Here is a 19,110-nt window from a genome sequence, read left to right as displayed (position 1 = left end):
TTGAGATGGCAGCCACCTAGGAATAGCACGATGCCTGGTACATAAGGCACTTTGTCGTGTTGATAGTTGAATGTGGAAGTACTTGAGGAAGTAAGTCCCACTCATGGGTGGCTTTGCACACTAAACTTTAGAAAGCAGTTGTCCATACTTCTACAATGACCTAGTCTTCATGGTTGCTTTTTAGATTTTTTTTAATTGGATTTCTTTTGCTGTTGGGCCAGGAGTGAGAAGATTTTTCTCTTGTGAATCACTGAATTAATGACATTTATGAGACCCTTTTGAGGTACATTTTTGGAATCTTTAGTTATCTAAACCTTGTCCTGAATGCTTAGAAAGACTTTTAAAATCGATGTTTTATTGAACACTATTTAGAAAGATAAAATGTGAGAAAACAAAGTGTCTAAAACCTTACACAAATGGCCAGGTATTGCTAGCTAGTCTGTCTTCAGTATATAGGTAGAATCTGACAATTTCTTACCACTCTTCAAGTACTACCCTAGTCTAAGTCTTCAGCATCTCTCATCTGGAATGAGAGCTTCCTAAGAATTCTCCCTGCATTCATTTATACCCTTCTATGGTATGTTCTCCAAAGGTAAGAGTTATATTGGATCACTCACTATACTGCTCAGAATTCTCCAGTGGATTCCCATTCTGTAATAAAACCAAAAATTCCTTCCATGACGTACAGAGCCCTTTAAGATTTGACCCCTACCCCCCTGACCTTAATTCTTTCAACTTGATGTCCTTATTGTTCCATGGACACATTGATTTCCAGGCATAGCCACTTTAAGAGTTTTGTACTTATAGTTGTCTTTGCCTGAATGTTTTTCCTGAGGTCTTCATTTCAGGGCCCTGTTCAAATGTTGCTTCTCAAAGAGGCTTTCCCTCACCACCCTATCTATAAAAGCACCCTTTATCACTGTATTAGTTAGGGTTCTCCTTGGAAACAGAATCAATGAGAGATGTCTCTGATTATCAAATTGTAAAAGTGACTCACGCAACTGCGGGAGTGCACGAGTCCAAATTCTGCAGAGCCGTCAACAAGCTGTCAACTCCAAGGAAGACGTCCGACGAACTCCTCGGGAAACGAACCGACAACTTTGACAAACTCCTCAGGAAACAAACCGGCAACTTTGACGAGCTCCCCAGGAAATGCTTCACTGAGCAGCCGAAGAAGAAGTGAAGGTTCTCTAACTGTCCGGCTTATAAGCCTCCAACTGATCACCCGGACCAAATCCAGCCATTTGCATTCTCTCACTGTGGAAGCACGCCCCTTGATGAGTCATCAGTCAGCTGCAGTCAATTGACTGATGATCCGACAAACCAACCAGCCTCAAAATAGCCTCACAGCAATTGTCAGGCCAGTGCCCGCTTGACCAGACAGCTAGGCCACCTAGCCAAGTTGACACATGAACCCAACCATCACAATCATTTTCTTTCATCTCATTTTACTTTTCTTTCATAGCACTTACAGCTTTGCAATGTTTATTTGTGTATCTCTTTCCTCTTCTAGACTCCAAACCCCACGAGGGCAGGTATTTTGTCTTTTTATTCACTGCTGTATCCTCAGTGCTGAGATCAGTTCCTGGTATATAATAAGTACTCAGTAAATATTTGTTGAATACATGAGTGAATAAATGTGTTGTTTACTCTGGGTAGTAATTGGGTGGAATAGTGTTATTACAGGCCTGGCACTGATAATTATGAGGACGACTGTTGGTTTTGGTAGGAAGGAAAAAAAAAATCATTAGAAGACCATGGGTCTTATATACTTTTTATAAAGCTGGTAGAAGTGGTTGCTTTGTATAATTAGATTGAGGTTTTGTTTTTTTTTTTAAATTTGGTTCTGTTCCATTTAAGATGAAGAAGATGACTTTATGTGTAAGAAGGCAGCCTTTAAATCAAAAGAGAATGGAGGATCGGCAAATAGTTATCTTGGAGGATCAAACATGAAAAAGAATGAAGAAAACACTAAGACCAAGAACAAGCCTTTATCACCAATAAAACTTACACCCACATCAGTGCTTGATTATTTTGGAACTGGAAGTGTTCAAAGATCAGATAAGAAGATGGTGGCAAGCAAAAGAAAAGAGGTAGGTGTTCTAAGTACAAGGAAGAGTTCAAGATTTGTACCCATTCACTGTTCTTCCTAAGAGGAGAAATTTGAATGTTATAAATAGGGCAACACATTTTATTAATGAAAATAATTTCTCCAAGATTATGGCTAAAGTGTCTTGCCCTCTTTTTAGAAGATGAGGAAGATAGAATATTACATGTATAATTTTTTAAATATTGGAAAATGAGAAAATATCATTTAAGCCATAAGAAAAAGATAGTAATTCTCAGAATCTAAATTAAATACTCTAGTATACAAGCTCATTTTACTGTTGACCTCAGCCAGACAAAATTAGGCAATAAATTTGTTCCCAAATGTGGTCATAAATACATCTCTTATAAATAGGGCATACCTATGCTATACTTTGACCTCTATTTTGATCGATGTTAGATTCATCTTTTTATGGCCATTTAGGAAATGGACTTGCATATAAATTATAGTGAAAGTAGTCCCCTGAATTAAAGTCTGCCAAATGATCTGTGTTTGTTGATTTCATCAAGGCCTTCTCCATAGGGCAGTGCAGTCATTCTCACATGTTAGTTTGCCACTGTTCTGGACTACTTCTCAAGCCAAGACATTATTCTACAGGTCTTTTGGGGGTGCTACTTCTTGAATATATCAGTAAAATTAAGTGAGAACCAGCTGTCTGTAGGATGTTTACTCATTAGGAAATTGGATGTGGTCAGGGAGTAGCCATGAACCTGATTTTTTGGCTGGTGTGGATTGCAACTATTCCATTACTCATACACTTATCTCACATCTGTTTATTTATATTCAGCTGCATTTAAGAAAAAGCATCTCATTTTTAACTTACAGTTTATGCTGCTCTTGCTTGATTTTCCTTAAAATATAGCCTTCACAAAACACAGATGATTCCAGATTAAATGATGAAGCCATTGCCGAGCAGTTGCAGCTTGATGAAGATGTGGAGGTATTGGCATTTTGTTTACTTTTCGTTAATAACTTGTTGTGACCTGCTAATTAGTCTAGCCAGACAAACAATTAAGATTTTTTTTTTTTTAGTCTAAGTTTGTTCTAGTCTAGTTAAAATTTAATGTATGAAAATTTATATAAAAGATAAATGATGATTACTTAAAGATTTATTGTTTGATTTCTTTAAATGGAAGTCTTCTTTAGTATTTTAAAAATAGCTTTGATTTGCTCCCCTCTCTTTTCTTTTCACATTATATATACCCTATGGGGCATCTCGTCCATGTTTATGGATTCAATTACGTATATGCTCATTACCCCTAAATTTATCTCCAGTTCAGAAATCTTTTCTTGAGCTATAAACTCATATAGTCATCCAACAAGTATTGAGCACTTACTGACTGGCACTGTTATATATATATATATATATATATATATATAGTTGTATATCAATGCAATATCTGTTATAGATTCAAATATTGCAGTTAAGAAAAATATGTTATAGCAGTTATGAAGAATTGTAAACGGATAGAGTTGTGAGGTGATCAGTGGGTTATGAGTGTTTTATTTTACATAGAATTTAAAAAGAGGGGGTAAGAAGGCCCTTCGAAGTGACATTGGGGCACAAAATGAAGTGATACAGTGAGCCATAGAACTGGTTACTGGGAGAAGATTTTCTCTAAGCAGAGAGAACAGCACATATAAGCATCCTGAGGTAGAAGTGTGTTTTATATGTTCAGGGAGACCGGTATGGCTGGAGATGAATGTTGGTGAAAGGAGAGGGTTATGAGATGAGTTTGGAGAAATTTAAGTAGCACCCTTAAATCCTATAGGTCATGATAAGTCTTTTGCATCTGCCCAAAGGACTTTAGATGGTAAGGACTTTGTATTTTAGTCTCAGCGAGATGCAAAGCCACTGGAGTTTTAAATAGAGAAATGACATGCTTGATGAATCTTAAGAAAAATAATGGCTGCTGTGAGGCTAATAGACCAAGGTAGGGCAAGAGCAGAAGCAGACCAGTTTGGAGACTATTATGGTAGGATAGATGAGAGTAGATGCTGGCTTGCACCATAATGGATGAGGTGTGGTAAGGAGACATAATCTGTATATGTTTTGAAGATGTAGCCTTCAAGTTTTTGCTAATAGATTGGATGTAAGGTGTGGGGGAAAGAGTATTCAAGGATGAGTATATGTTTTTTGGCCTCAGTAACTGGATGAATGGTAATACCATTCACTGAGACTGGAACACTGCAGGAAGAAGTTTGGTACATAGAAATTAAGAGTTCTGCTTTGGACATATTACATTTGAGATGCCTGATAAGACTTCCAAATGGGGATGCGGAGTAGGGGGTTGGATAGAGTAGTCTGGAGCAGGGCAGAGTTCTAGGCTGAAGGTGTAAGTTTGGGAATCTTTAGCATTTGGATGGTATTTAAAACCAGTGTAACTGGATGAAATCATGGGGAGAGAATGGAAACAGAAAAGAAAGAAGGTCTCAGGATTGATCTCTAGGACACTGTTAACATTTAGAGTCCTAGTCAGGAAGAGGAATGTGATCCAAGAAAGGGGACTAAGAAAGAGTGGCTAGTTGTAGTAGGGGGAAGGTCAGGAGAGCTTCGTATTTTATGGAAGCCAGTTGAAGGAAGTATTTCAAGGAGGGGTACTCTTCTCTGCCAGAGACTCCAGGCTTTGGTACCACTGTCTAAACCCCCCTCCTGATTATTAGCTCAAGTATCTTTTTTCCGGGACTTGCCAAATCCTTTCTATATATTCTGTAGTACTCTATCATAGATACTATCTTTTCTTTTACTTGCTGTATATAGGTCTTCCAATATGTAGGCTCTAACCTCTGCAAAAGCAGGGCCATTCGTGTCTCACTTAACCATTGTGAAGTCAGTGGACATCTTAGTGCCTGACAAAGAACAGGCGATTGATAAATACAGTTGTGAGAAAGCCATATTCCAGTCTCTGGAATAGACTTGATTATTCAAATTTTATTAATTTGGTGATTTATAATTTGTGTTTTCAGAATTTTTTTTTTTTCTGTCTTGATCACACTGAATTACATAAGCTATAAATGGGTCTCTACATAATTCAGGGTAGCAGAAGTGGCCTAGGAAAAGCTATGAGGTAATTTTAAGGGAATGAACTTCTCATCTGTCACTAATACTGGCAGCTCACCCAATCCTTTCCAAACCAGATATGGTACTTTGTGTCACAATCTCCTATTTTCCCATTCTCATCACATTCTTTCAGAATCATTTGGTAGTTTATTAATCTGATGAAGGAATTTTAGGGTGTTGTCTGCTGTCTTACCTAATTATCCCTCTACGAGTTTCGCCTCCTGTTCTTTTCCCCCTCATTTTCAGCTCTTTGTCAATTCATTTAGTAAATGTGTGTCCAATATCTAATACATAAGTTTGTTAAAATACAGGATCACATGATGCTATAATCACCAGTAATGAATTTGAATTTCTAATGGAGGTATATCAATTTCTCCTGTTCTGTCCTCTTAAAATATTTAGAATCTTCTTTACCAGAAACATACTGCATTGTGTGAAATATTGGAAAAGTTTTATAGTGCTCAGCCAGAAATAGTTGCAGGGCCACGGGTGGTTCACAGTTTGAAGGATCTTACTATGATGAAGATTTTCATGTTATTTTTAGCAATTAGATGTGTAGTTCACTGATGGTAAGGAAATACTAGGCAAAAGAGCATGCATTGTGTGCATCTGTCTGGCTTGCTTATAGTTCTGTGTAGCTTAGGTTAGTTCATTTTATTAACAGGAGAAGGCTTGGTTACTGTGTTTTCATCAGGCTTATACCAGCTTCTTTTGGATTGGGTGGATTTTGAGGTTCTTATGTTTGAGTAATACAAGAGGCTTTTGTTTGATCCTAATTTAGTCTCTGTTACTAGGAGCCATAAAACCATTTAGTTTATAATGAGAAATATATTCTACTGCCATACATTCTCTTCTGGAAGAACTCCATTTTGATGAAAGTGAAAATATTTGGAAATAACAGCGAGGTAACTAGAATGCCTTCTGTGTTACATTAGAATGTTAGGAAAACTGCTGACGTGATGACTTAAATTTTCAGAAGTTGGAACATGTATTTGAATTAATAATAGAAAATCAGGGTTTGTCGGTATGAGTGATTGTTACATTTGTATATATCTTGCTTTTGTATGTGAAGAAAATATGTAATTTTCTTACTTTCTTAGATTCACTTTTTTGGCGTGTGTTTTCCAGACTGTAATGTTTTTCTATCAGGTTTAGATTGCTTTCAGAGCCCTTTTTAGAGTTAATGGAAATGAGAGATCTGTAATGTTACATTAGGACTATTAAGAGAAAACCGTAGACTTGGAATTTTAAAAGTAAGAAATGTGACTTTAAAAGTATGCTTACTTTATCTGTTATGTCTGGTAAACTAGAAATATATGTTTTGAAATCTAATTTGGCTTATTGAAACAAATCTGTGATACTTGACTGTTAAGTGGAAAAATCTCAGTCATTTTCTGGAAAATGTTTTTCTAGATTTTTTTCCTTTTTCCTTTTTTTAAGTAACATGAATCAAACATTTTAAAACTTTCATTTGCAAAGTGAATAAAGGAATTCATGGTGCTGACACTTCTTACAGTTGGAGAGGCAACTGCACGAGGATGAGGAATTTGCCAGAACATTGGCCATGTTGGATGAAGAACCCAGGACTAAAAAGGTAGCATTCTGTTGGGCTGTTTGCACTCTGAATATGCAATCAGATCAGTGTTCCTGTCCATACTTGTGTTTTCTAGGCACTGGAGTTGCAACTATGAGTAACTTTTCCAGAAACATTCTGAATTATTTTAATTTATATAAATATTTTTGGGAAAGCTATTGAGAAACTTACTCTTCCAAAAAGAAAATTGATAGGGTCAAAACCAACTAGAACCCTTCTTCACAAACAGTGAATTAACACCTTTTCCTTACTCTTAGTCACGAAGGGGTTCCGATATACTTGTTCAGAAAATAATGCTTATAAACATTTTCATGGGAAAGAAAAAAAAAACAAAATAATTTCCTATGGAACACAACTTTTAATAACTTTAATATTAATTACCATATTTTCTGGAAGCACAATTTTGCTATTTCTAATTGGTTAACTTTAAGATCAGTATTATATTAGGATAGTCTCTAATATAATGAGTATATTTTGGGGAGATCTTTAAAAGCATCAAGAATTTTTCATCTTTTGATATCCAGGAAACTAGCCTATTTCTGATGAATCACATTCTGTTAAAATCACTGTCAGTATTAATATCTAATAATATTACAAGATTTTATTTCTTTCCTTTAAAGCAGGGAGTTTCAAATTTAGATCCTATCAGGGACCAAGACTAAGTAGACAGGTGTAAGAGAGTAGGGAGATTTTGAAAAGTGGAGTTTTGAGGTAATACTGAAGAGAATAGTTTTTTTCCTCCTTTGAGAAATGCTTTCTTATTTTTCTTTTGTTATGAGCTTCAGATTGCTTTTATTTTAGTGGTTTTGGTTTGGATTTTAGTTTTTAACTTGATAAAACTAACAATTAATTTGAGAGTTGTCCTGAAAGAAGCAGAAATAAGGCTTCCACTTTTAGATTCACAAGTTGGATGAACTAGGATAATTTTTTATAGATGTGTTTTTTTACACTGTTACATCAGTTTCCTCATCTGTAAAATGAAGTAATAAAACACGCTTCATTTGCTCCAGAAATTTTGTGGATGAAAGCATGCTTATTGTGGTATCCTGCTAGTTTGAAAGGCATCCCTTAAAATTAAAACTTGATTAACAACAGATTGTGTTAATAATTTTTCCTATTATTTGTCACATTTGATGCTTCTTAAATTTGCTTAGGCTCGAAAGAATCCAGAAGAGAGAGAAATGTTTTCATCTGTCCAAGCCAACTTAAGTAAAGCAGAAAAATGTAAATATCCGCATAAAGGTAATATTAGCAGAAAAAAGTATGTGGGATATTCATCTTTCCAGAAGAAAATTTATGGTAACCTTGTTTAAATTCTATTCAATAATTGCCTTGTATTGTTAGGTAGACATTTCATTAGTACTATTGGAGCATGTTCTACCGAGATGGCTTTGAAAGCTATTGGGATACTAGCTAGTACAGAAAGTCCATCTGCTCTGTGATTGTCATGGGAAACATAGTACAGCTCTTGGCTTCTGTTAATTTCTGACTTTAGTCCAACATATGGACTTTAATATATGAAGACAAAGAACTAGATGTTTAGATCTTGTCATCTTAGAATTAGTCTCATGGAGTTGACTTTATAGTTGTCCAGGTTATCTGATGTTCTCCTGCTTGATTGCCTGTAGGTTTTATTCTTTCAGGGTCTGGATATTGGCCCATGTGCTAGTATAGATGGTCTTATTTCTATAAGTAAATCTGCCATTCAGTACCTTTTCGTCTTGAAATCTTAGGATTTTTGGCTTTCAGGCTAGGTTTACAAACAGAACTTTTGTGTAACACCATCTAGTCAGTAAATTTTCTCTATGTAAATTTCAGATCATTGAAGTTTATCTGTGGAATGAAGTCCATGTCCCTAGATATAGATTACCATATTACTTTAAGAAATGAGTGGTTTATACTAATAAAGATGGACAGATCCCTTAATATGAACTGGTTAAACAGAGAAGTAATGTCTACAAATGTCTCATTTTAAGAAATAAACGTGCTGTAGATGCTATGGAATTAAAATCTTAATATAAAGTCTTGAAATCACCATATGATACTGTATGCTACTGTCACTCATTTGAAAATGAAAAAAAATGTTGATACTGGATTTCATTTTCCAAAAGACAAGAATCATAATCTTCTCTTCATTCCTAGTAAAAACGGAACAATTTTCAGATGGAAGAAAGAACTGCAGTCCTAAGAAGCAAACTAAGTCTGAAAGTTCAAAAGAATCTCAGCAACATTCCAAGTCGTCACCTCACAAAATAGGAGAACACTGTTCTCTGAAAGCCAGTTCTAAGTTGGCACTTTTGAAAAAAAAAGACAGTTCTTTTAAGGAAACTGAGCCTATGGCCCCCAAAAGAAAAGAAAATTTTATTGAATTGAAAGGAGAGACAAAAACGCCTAAGAAAACCAAAAGTTCTCCTGTTAAAAAAGAGGTAAAACCTTCTAAAAAATGTATTATTTTCAGCCTGTATAGATCTGGGTTTGATTGTGTTCAAGTTTTATTTCTAACTTCATAAGTCATTATAGTACTTTTAAGGTATCATCTGATTTAGACACTATAGCAGTATTTAGATTATTAATATAGCTTTAAAAAAGCCAGTATATACTGAGTGTTACTGTATGTCAGATGTTGTGCTAATACTTTGCAGATGGAATCTCATGTAATCTTCACAGCAACCCTGTGAGTAATTACTTTAATTATTCAACTTTTAAAGATGAGGAAATGGGCCTAAAGAGTTTAAATAACTTTTTCCAAGATCACCCAGCTGGTAAGTGATAGAGCCAGCCTATATCCCAGGACCCCTAAATCCAAAAAGAGCGGTATAACATAGTATCTGTGAGCTGTGGACTCTGGAGCCGGTTTTGAATCATAACTATAACCTTGCCGCTGAGCAGATGTGACCTTGGTCTGGTTATTCACACTCGCTTTGCTTCGGTTTCCTCATTTGTAAAATGGGGATAATAAAAGTAATATGTGAAACCTCTTAGAACAGTGCCTGATACATAATAGGTGCTGTGTACGTTTTAGCTATTATTGTTTAAAAAATGGTTATTTGGATTTGTCCTGAATTTACTCCTTTTGCTCTTATATAAAATGATACTGAAATCATTTTCATAGGAGAAAATGGTGACATAAATTGTGAAAAGCATTCTGTATTTTCTTTGTTTTAAAATGTATTTGAGAAATCAGTCTCTGAATATCCAGTTTGGAACAACCTTATCTTCATAAGGAAAAACCACTATTTATTCCTTCATGCCTCTTGGGCAATTAGAATTAAAAGCAGAATATTGTCTATTTTAACTGCTCATCACCATTACTTTTAGTGCAGAACAGTGAAATGGTAGTGATTTCAAAATGCTTTTCTGGGTGGTCAGTGCTCATAAACATGCTTAAAGGAACAATTAACTTTTTGGTCTCAGATTTTTCTTCACTAACTATTTGTCTGGTGGACAAATTTTTTTTCTTTAGGCACACTAAATGTGTATAGTTTACAAAGGCTTGTCTCTTTTTATTACAGAAGAAATCTTTAAATGACACTTAGTCTTTACTGTATTTTTCAAAGTTGAAATAGAAATGACTAATAGAGAACTTTTACTTAAGCAGTTTTAGGAATATCAAAGTCTAATAAATTCAATTTATCTTGGTCACATGATTCTGACTTCACAAATGGGTGTGTTTCATAAGTTATTTTATAAATTATTGTTTTTTTCTTTTTGTTTTTCATTATAAGTTGTTTTGAGTTCAGAATTATGTCATAGAATTAACGTTATAAATGAATGGTTTTCTCACTTTGTTCTGTATTGGACTCTTCTTTAAAGCTTGTTTAAAAATATATTTTCCTAGGGCACATATTAAAAATATGTAGTTTGGGCAGCTGTATTTTAATAAGCTATTTGGATGATTTGAATGCACACCAATGTTTGAGAACCATTGTTAAAAATTATGGTTAGGTTCTAGGGCTAGCCTATAATGACTTGTTTACTCAAAACCAAACTAGCTTAGCTATTTTATTGATTTATTCATATAAAGGTAATATTTTGTCTCCAAAAGGCATTTGAGGTGACTTACAAGTTTAAAATAATGTAAAATGGAAAGATGAAAAACCAATACAATTTGTAAATAAATGAAAAACATCCAGGACTTTTCCCCCAAATACATATGCCCTAGCCTTACCCCATCTCTCTGAATCAGAAACTTTGGGGTATGTCCAGGGATATGTGGTTTGATAAATTTCCCCAGGATTTTTTGGTAAGATCCTCTGAAAGAAGTAGAAAAGGTGAGATTAAACATTGAGGGAAGAATGTGTCTTCCCTTTGGAGTAAAACTTGCTTCTTGTTTGAGTTGGCTTTTTATATGAAGGCTTCGATGTTCAGACTGTGAAGGGCTTATGTCCCCAAGGTTATAGGGCAGTGTTTTAGGGGTGTACTGCAGGACTGTAGGATAAACATAGCATATCTTCTTGGGTGATCAGGTTTACTTAGGGAAAGATTTATTTTTATATTAAAATAAGTATGGATATATTATGGAATAGAATTTAAATTCACATGAATTTCTAAAATAAAACACATTCAGTTTCTTGGCTTTGAGCTGGCAACTTGGCTTGTGTCCCCAGTGTGGCCTGAGGTATTTGCCCTTACAGAGAGTGGAAAAGTTTGAGAAGGGCTGATGCAGGCATATTTGTAAGTCAGGCACCTATAGGTTGGAGAATACCTACCTACATAGCTAAAAGTGTTAATTTTAGGACCAAACAGAGAAGTAACCTAATGTTTATTTGTAGATAAGTATTTTTAATTTTTTCATGAATTTTGTGTGATTGTTAATTTCCTTTCCCTCTCTCCAAAGTCTGTAAGTCCTGAGGATTCTGAAAAGAAACGCACTAATTATCAAGCTTATCGAAGCTACCTAAATAGAGAGGGTCCCAAAGCTCTGGGCTCTAAGGAAATACCAAAGGTAAGAGTATTGAGAGGGCATAGGACAATGTAAGGGCCTCTGGCCTGGGGACCCATGTATATATTCACTATGTTTACAGCAGCAGAAAATTAATAACTAAAAATCAACAACAACAACAAAAAATTTTTAAAAAAAATTTTAAAAAATGTTATGTTCCCTTCTTAGAAATATTTCTTCATAGTAAATTGCAGCATACTCACTTAGCAACTAAAGATCAGGTACCAAATTGCTCTTTACATAGGTTTAGTTTTCAACCTAAAAAATTAATTGCTTTGAAATGTCCTATTTTACTTAATATGTGTTTAAATTTCTCATTGTATATGGACTCTGTACAGATGACAATTGGACATAAATTGTATGGTTGTGGAAAAGATTTTCAGTTTATGATTTGATTGAGAATTTTGCTGTATCCTCTTATGATTGCAGTCGATTATGCTCTGGTTTGTGTATATTAGGGAAATCTTTATGAGCTGTTCTTTCATTTTGCCTGCTACCAAATAATTATATTTGAGTGTCCACTGTCTGCAGAGTACTGTGTCGGGGGGCCCTGGGGCATGCACAGGGCGTCGCGCAGGTGGGTGGGCCCTGTCGGCGCGGCCTGACAGAGCAAGGCGGCAGGGCTGGGCGGTCGTTCCCTCGGCGGTAGCCTGGGCGGCGCATACCTTGTGCAGGAAACATGGCAGACGCCGAAATAGTTCTTTTGCCAAAGAAGCATAAGAAGAAGGAGGACCAGAAGTCATTAGCAGCAGAAGATGTAGCTGAAATTCAGCACATCGAAGATTTTCCTATCAAACCAGAATCCAAAGTGGCTCAGTTGGGCACATCTCAGTGGCCCGTTGTTGAAGAATTTTGATAAGCTAAATGTAAGGACAGCATTCTATACACCTCTTCTTTCTGGTTCATATCCTCTGAAGAGGGAGATTGCAGACTATATCAGGACAGGTTTCATTAAACTGGACAAACCCTCCAACCCCTCTTCCCATGAGGTGGTAGCCTGGATCCGGTGAATACTTGGGGTTGAGAAGACAGGACATGGTGGTACTCTGGATCCCCAAGGTGACTGGCTGTCTAATCGTGTGCATAGAAGGAGCCACTCGCTTGGTAAAATCACAACAGAGTTCAGGCCCTAGAAACTCTGACGGGTGCCCTCTTCCAGCAATGCCCACCGATTGCTGCAGTAAAGAGGCAACTCTTGAGTCCAGACCATCTATGAGAGAGCAAGATGATAGAGTATGATCGTGAAAGAAGATTAGGAATCTTTTGGGTGAGTTGTGAGGCCGGTACATACATTTGGACACTGTGCGTGCACCTTGGTTTATTATTGGGAATTGGAGGGCAGATGCAGGAACTTCAGAGGGTTGGTTCTGGAGTTACAAGTGAAAAGGACCACATGGTGACTATGCATAATGTGCTAGACACTCAGTGGCTATATGATAAACACAAGGATGAGAGTTATTTACCCTTTGGAAAAGCTGCTGACATCTCATAAACAGCTGGTGATAAAAGACAGTGCAGTGAATGCAATCTGCTATGGAGCGAAGATTATGCTTCCACGTGTTCTTCGATATGAAGATGGCATTGAAGTCAATCAGGAGATTGTGGTCATCACCACTAAAGGGGAAGCCATCTGTATGACCGTTGCATTAATGACCACAGCAGTAACCTCCACCTGTGACCCTGGTATAGTAGCTAAGATCAAGAGACAGACATGTACCCCAAGAAGTGGGGTTTAGGTTCCAAGGCAAGTCAGAAGAAGATGATGATCAAGCAGGGCCTTCTGGATAAGCATGGCAAGCCCATGGACAGCACACCCACTGCTTGCATGCAGGAATATTTTGACTGCAGTGCTTATGCAAAGAGAGAAGTGGTTGCTGAATCAGTAAAAGCCTCACAGGAAGTTGCTGAATCAGTAAAAGCCCCAAAGCAGAAGTGAGAGTGAGAGTGGGAGCATCGAGCTCTCTCCAGCTGTTCCACAATTGAGCAAGAAGGGAAAAAAAGAAGAAGAAAAAGGATAAAAAGCCAAAGCTGCTGTAGAGAGTGGGGGCGAGCTGGGAGATGTGGGTAATGACACCACCAAAAGAGGAAGAAGAAGAAAACAAAAGTGGTGGAAGTGGTTTCTGAGTAGTGAAGAATGCTTTAAGAATTTTGTCCAGCTGGGAGGAGCAATCAAAGCCTTACTGAGGAGCCATCATTCCTTTTGTTGTTGAGAGAATGGAACATTGGCCCAATAAGGGCAGAGAGGTGCAGCACAATTCAGCTTCCACCTGAGCTGTTGAAATTACCTGGGGTAGTCATCCCATCCTGTTTAAAGGATATGGGCAATGAATGAGGTAGATTTGGCCCCACAGATTGCACTGATTTTTGGGAAGCCTCATATGCATCCCCAATACTGCCCAGTAACCACAGCTGTTTTCTAGTCACCATTGTAACATCATGGTCCTCTCCTAGTTTGCTTTCCCCCAACCTGTTTTTAAAAGTTTATTATAATTAAGCTGGCTCAATGCAATGATCTAAGTTCTCAATAAGTGAAAGAAAAGTATAACTGAAAAAGGTCGTTCACTGGGGTAATTTTCCTTAATGTCATATAATGATAGTGGACTTTTCTAACTAGTAGTCCTTTGTGTGCTTCTTAAAATTGTGCACACACAGCATTATTCACCTGAATCTATCTGGCTACTTGCATTTTGCAACAGAAGTAAAAGCATTCTGATGCCCCTCTTGTTTAAACCCTCATTTACTTTTAAAGGATGAACTAGCTGTCTTAAGAAGAATATTGTACTTTTTACTTATTAAAGTTTACTTATTAAGTTTTGTAAGTATTCCTCTTGGCTTTTCTAATTGGTGGCAATCTCAAACCAGCAGAGCAAAATTTATAAATTACAAGACTTTTTGATTTAAAAACTAGGGCTCTTTATGTCCTATTTGAGATTAAAAAAAAAAAAAGTACTGTGTTGGGCTTTAAGGAATACAGCAGTGACAAGGCTAATGTTCTTTGTCTTCATGGCATTTATGGTTTAACTCAGGAAGTAGATATTAAATAAATTATTATTTAATTATAGGTATGTCTGCCATAAGGGAAAAATACAAGATGCTATGAGAGAATGTAACAGAGGAACTTGGCCCCGGGTTGGGTATATAGAGGAAGGGACAATTAAATGGAGGCTTGATGAATAAAAGAGATTCTTCAGGTATAAAGCGGTTGTGATGGTAAGATGATCCTGCACGGAGCCAGCATGAGTGACGTCCCTGTGGGGAGACGGCTTTTGCCTGGTACGTTGGAGGAACTACAAGAAAAGTGATGTAGTTGGAGCAAATGACCAAGGGTGGGAGTTGCTTAAGAGGTAAATAGGGTCACACCTTGTAAGGGCTAATGTTGAGGGGTTTTACTTAAGAGAAACAGTTTAAGTGGGGGAATAAGATGACCAGATCTGCATTTCTAAAAGGTCACTCTGGCTGCTGGGTTTAATGTGAATTGGGAGGAGGGAGGAATAGATATAGGGACATCAGGCAAAATGGCGAGAAATGATAGGGACTTGTTTGAAGTGATAGCAGTGAAAGTGGTGAAAGGTGACATGGAGTCACTGTAAAAGGTAAAATCTGCAGGATTTGGTGATAATGGGAAGTGGGAAGTAAACGAAAAAGAGTCAGGGATGATTTCTAGGTTATTGGCATAAGCAACTGGGTGACTGCTGGTGCCACAGGAGGCAGACCAGGTTTAGGGAGATGATGAGTTCGTTGTTGGACATACTTTGCTCTAGGTGCATGTGAGATATCTGTGAGGATGCTGAGTAGTCTCATATCTATGCAAGTATATATATGAGTCTGAGCTTAGAACAGAAGTCAAGGCTGGATGTAAAAACTTGGGCATTATTGGCATATAAATCATATTTTAAGGGATTGATATTGTGTGGTAAACTGGTACTGAATGAGAAGAGGAAAGAGCCTTGGCCCCGGTTTCTTCATAGCAAAACCCAAAAGGAGAATGAGAAGCAGCAGCCACAAATATTGGCAGGAAGCCTGATAAGGGTGATGTCACAGAAGCAAAGAGAAGAGAGAATATTTTAAAACAATTAAGTGGTTAACCCTGTCATGTTGGCAAAACACAAAGTAAGAGGAGACTGAAAATTGTCTACTACATTTGTAATTACATGTATAATCATTAGTTACGTTAGCAAGAGCAGTTTCAACAGAATGGTGGAGGCAGAGCCTAGTGAAAGTGGGTTGAAGTATGAGTGGGAGGAGATAAAATGGGGATAGCATTAAGTAGATAATATTTTTGAAAAGTTTGGTTGTGAAGGGGAGGGAAGAAAGAGGTGTTATAGATAGAAATGTAAGCTGGAGTCCAGGTGGAGAATGTGTATTTTTAAGGTTGGTGATACTTAAAGCATGCTTTTTTGATTTTTTATTTAATTTTGATTTTTTATTTATTTTTTTAAAGATGTTTTTTGATTATGGAATAGATTTACCAGAAAAGGAGAGGTAGAAGATAATTCACGAAAGAGAAGGAAAATCAAAGTAGCACTAGATTTCTGAGAAGATGAGAAGGGTAGGGATCCAGAGATTAGTTGTTCCCCTACTGAAGAGGGAGAAAGAATGGTATAGCTGGGGGTCTGAACCTCAAGGAGTTAGTGGGTTGTACAGGAGGCTAGAGGAAGATGCCAACCCTATTTCCTGTACATGGTGTTGGAGAGACCAAGCAAGCTCTGCTTGAGAGGATTCAGACAGTGTTGTCCTTAGAGGATAGCCAGGTTTTAGTGAAGGCAAAATCATAGAGGGATGTTGGAGAAGATGTTGAGGATATTTTTGGTAGTTAGCTCATCCTGGAGTAGGAATTCTGGAGTTCCACAGTGAAAGAGTTTGGTAGGGAGGCTATTGAAGTTATATAAGGAGAATGATATTCAGAGCCCTGTGGAGTGATAGTTTCAGAGGTGAGAGAGGATTGGGGTGTGGAATAGAGGCTTGCAGGTGGTATTTTCTAGGTTATTTTGAATTTGTTGAGAAGAATTTAAGTACCTGTGGTGTTCATTAGACCATTTCAATCCTAGAACTTTAGGGCTTGAAGGAATCTTGAGATATTGTTAGAGAACTCTTGTCTTCAAGCAGATTTATAGCTCTAATTCTTTTTGTCTTCCAAGAAAGAATCTTTACTTGAATGGTGAAGGACTGAACTGATATTGCGGAAGCCTTTCAATATTATTTAGCTGCTTCTTTTCAAGCCTGTTGATCTCAAGCCTCTGTTGATCTCACTTCTCTGTTCAAAGGGTAATAAATAACTTGGAAGTCATGCTTAATTTTCATTTTAATTTTTCTTGGTTATATCACTTTCTTGAACCATTGGGTTGCAAAATTCAAAAACCTTTTAATTATACACAGTTCCAATTAAGACTAAATGTTTTTTCCATTCCAGGTCTCTTTGGCCAGGTCTCTTGTATTAAAAGAGTTATCTTTCCAAATGGGGATCATATGGTCTTGCCTATAAGTTACTGGCAGGTTGTTAGATTCACTATCATAAGATAATAGTCAGAGAAAAGGCAGGAGCTCAGACTTGTTTAGAAACTTTCCTTTTTTAGCAACAGCATGGGTTGCTGTAAGTGGATTGCATCTGGTTATTTAAAGTTAAACATGTTAACTAGTAGTTTAAATATAAAATAGGTGTAATGGAAAATAGCATGCATAGATAATTTTAATAAACTTTGCTAACTGTATTAGATATTTGTTTGCAATTGATAGTTTTAAGTTTATTAAATGTTCATCTACATAAGAATTTCTCAGGATTTAATTTGAAGTTCTACCTATTTGCTGTGAATTTTCAGCAAATTTTTCATGTTGAAGTTATTTGTGATGGCAAATGAGAAAAATCAACTTCCTGCAGTTTTGATGCCAAGTATTTCTTTGGAAAGCTACCATGTAATTTCCTCTCGGTTTGATCATTTTGGTTTTTAGGGAGCTGAAAATTGCTTGGAAGGCCTTATATTTGTTATCACAGGAGTGCTGGAGTCTATTGAACGAGATGAGGCCAAGTCTCTAATTGAGCGTTATGGGGGAAAAGTAACTGGAAATGTCAGCAAGAGAACAAACTACCTTGTCATGGGTCGTGATAGTGGACAGTCCAAGAGTGATAAGGTGGGTACTGCTGTGTCTCAACACAATGAAAAAACTTGCTTGTCTTGGCAAGCTATGGATGTGACCATTTGTAGCAATGCCCTTTACACAGAGTTAAGTGGAGAAAAATGATGGAAAAGTAATTTCTTCCCTACATTATTTTTTCTTCACGGAAGTGTTGGCTTTGACCACAGGATTTTGGTTTTCCAATTGAAGGCACAGTTCCCGTGTACTTGACTTTCTGAGTGTAATGTTCACATTTCAGTGACTTTTTGAAATTGAAGTAAATAAAATTTTCTTTTTCTTCTAGTCCTAAGTATTCTATATATGTCACTGTAGACTGTATTTTAACTATTTTTATTTGAGGCTCATGGAGAAGAAGCAGCGTCTGTCAGGTAGGATAGGATTGTGTTCGATGTTCAGCTCCAAATAATAGAATAGCCTACTAACTGTGGTTTAAACCAGTAGCTCCTTATTTTCCTCACCTAACAAGAAGGTAGGTGGTTGGTATGGGTGGTTCAGTAGCTCAGTAATTTAGTCAGATTGTTTCTCTTCTTCATTTATGTCTTACATACTGTGTTAGCCTTAGTCCTGCGGTTATAAGGCAGCTGCAGCTCTAGGCATTCAGGTCTGCATTCAAGGCAGGAAAAAGGGAGAAGTAGCAAGATGCCAAACATCTAGAGAATTCCACCTTAGTCTCATTGGCCCGAGCTGTCACGTGGCCATTCAGAGCTCCATGAGAGGTGGAGAGGATCACTATTTTTCTGACTGTCTTAGACAAATTGTGATCTATCACCTGGTGGGCACATTGAAGTTCTGTTTGCAAGGAAGAAAGTGTGGGAAAGTGTCTGCATGAGCCAAACATGGTTGTGAAGACCTGGACTCAGACCTTACTGGCTTTAGCCTTTTCTTAGGTAGAGGGAATAAATAATTCACAGAAGTAAAGTGATACTTGGGGTCCAACCCACATACTCTTACCATCATGTTCGTTCTTTTTAATGGTACTTTTTCAGTGTGTGTGTGTGTGTGTGTGTGTGTGTATTGGTGTTCCAGTGTTATCTAATTTACAAATGTGGTTTTTCACTTACTAACAGGTCCTAGAATTACATATATATATATATATATATTTTACAGAAAGGAATGTTTAGGATGCAGGTTTTTTTTTTTTTTTAAATCATTTTATTGAGATATATTCACATACCACGCAGTCATACAAAACAAATCGCACTTTCGATTGTTCACAGTACCATTACATAGTTGTACATTCATCACCTAAATCAATCCCTGACACCTTCATTAGC

The 19,110-nt window shown here is 36.9% G+C and overlaps 1 protein-coding gene and 1 pseudogene across 5 annotated transcripts in view; both read left to right on the top strand.

Moving 5' to 3' along the window:
• The window catches only part of RFC1 (replication factor C subunit 1), a 114,163-nt gene that overhangs the window by 76,515 nt on the left and 18,538 nt on the right, over positions 1-19,110 (top strand). For 2 of the 5 annotated variants that reach the window (XM_037829608.1, XM_037829607.1), the window contains exons 5-11: positions 1,861-2,093; positions 2,970-3,047; positions 6,685-6,762; positions 7,917-8,004; positions 8,905-9,188; positions 11,600-11,707; positions 17,651-17,830. In XM_037829608.1, the coding sequence (XP_037685536.1) occupies positions 1,861-2,093; positions 2,970-3,047; positions 6,685-6,762; positions 7,917-8,004; positions 8,905-9,188; positions 11,600-11,707; positions 17,651-17,830 (1,049 nt within the window). Of the gene's footprint in view, positions 1-1,860; positions 2,094-2,969; positions 3,048-6,684; positions 6,763-7,916; positions 8,062-8,904; positions 9,189-11,599; positions 11,708-17,650; positions 17,831-19,110 lie in introns of all 5 variants that reach the window. The other 3 variants (XM_037829606.1, XM_037829605.1, XM_037829609.1) reach the window with 2 other exon arrangements.
• On the top strand, positions 12,362-13,832 carry LOC119529322 (annotated as a pseudogene).

Source organism: Choloepus didactylus, chromosome 3 (genome assembly GCF_015220235.1).
Source record: "Choloepus didactylus isolate mChoDid1 chromosome 3, mChoDid1.pri, whole genome shotgun sequence".
NCBI lineage: Eukaryota > Metazoa > Chordata > Mammalia > Pilosa > Megalonychidae > Choloepus > Choloepus didactylus.
Note: the sequence above shows the minus strand (reverse complement) of the source record. Positions and strands in the feature narration are given on the sequence as shown.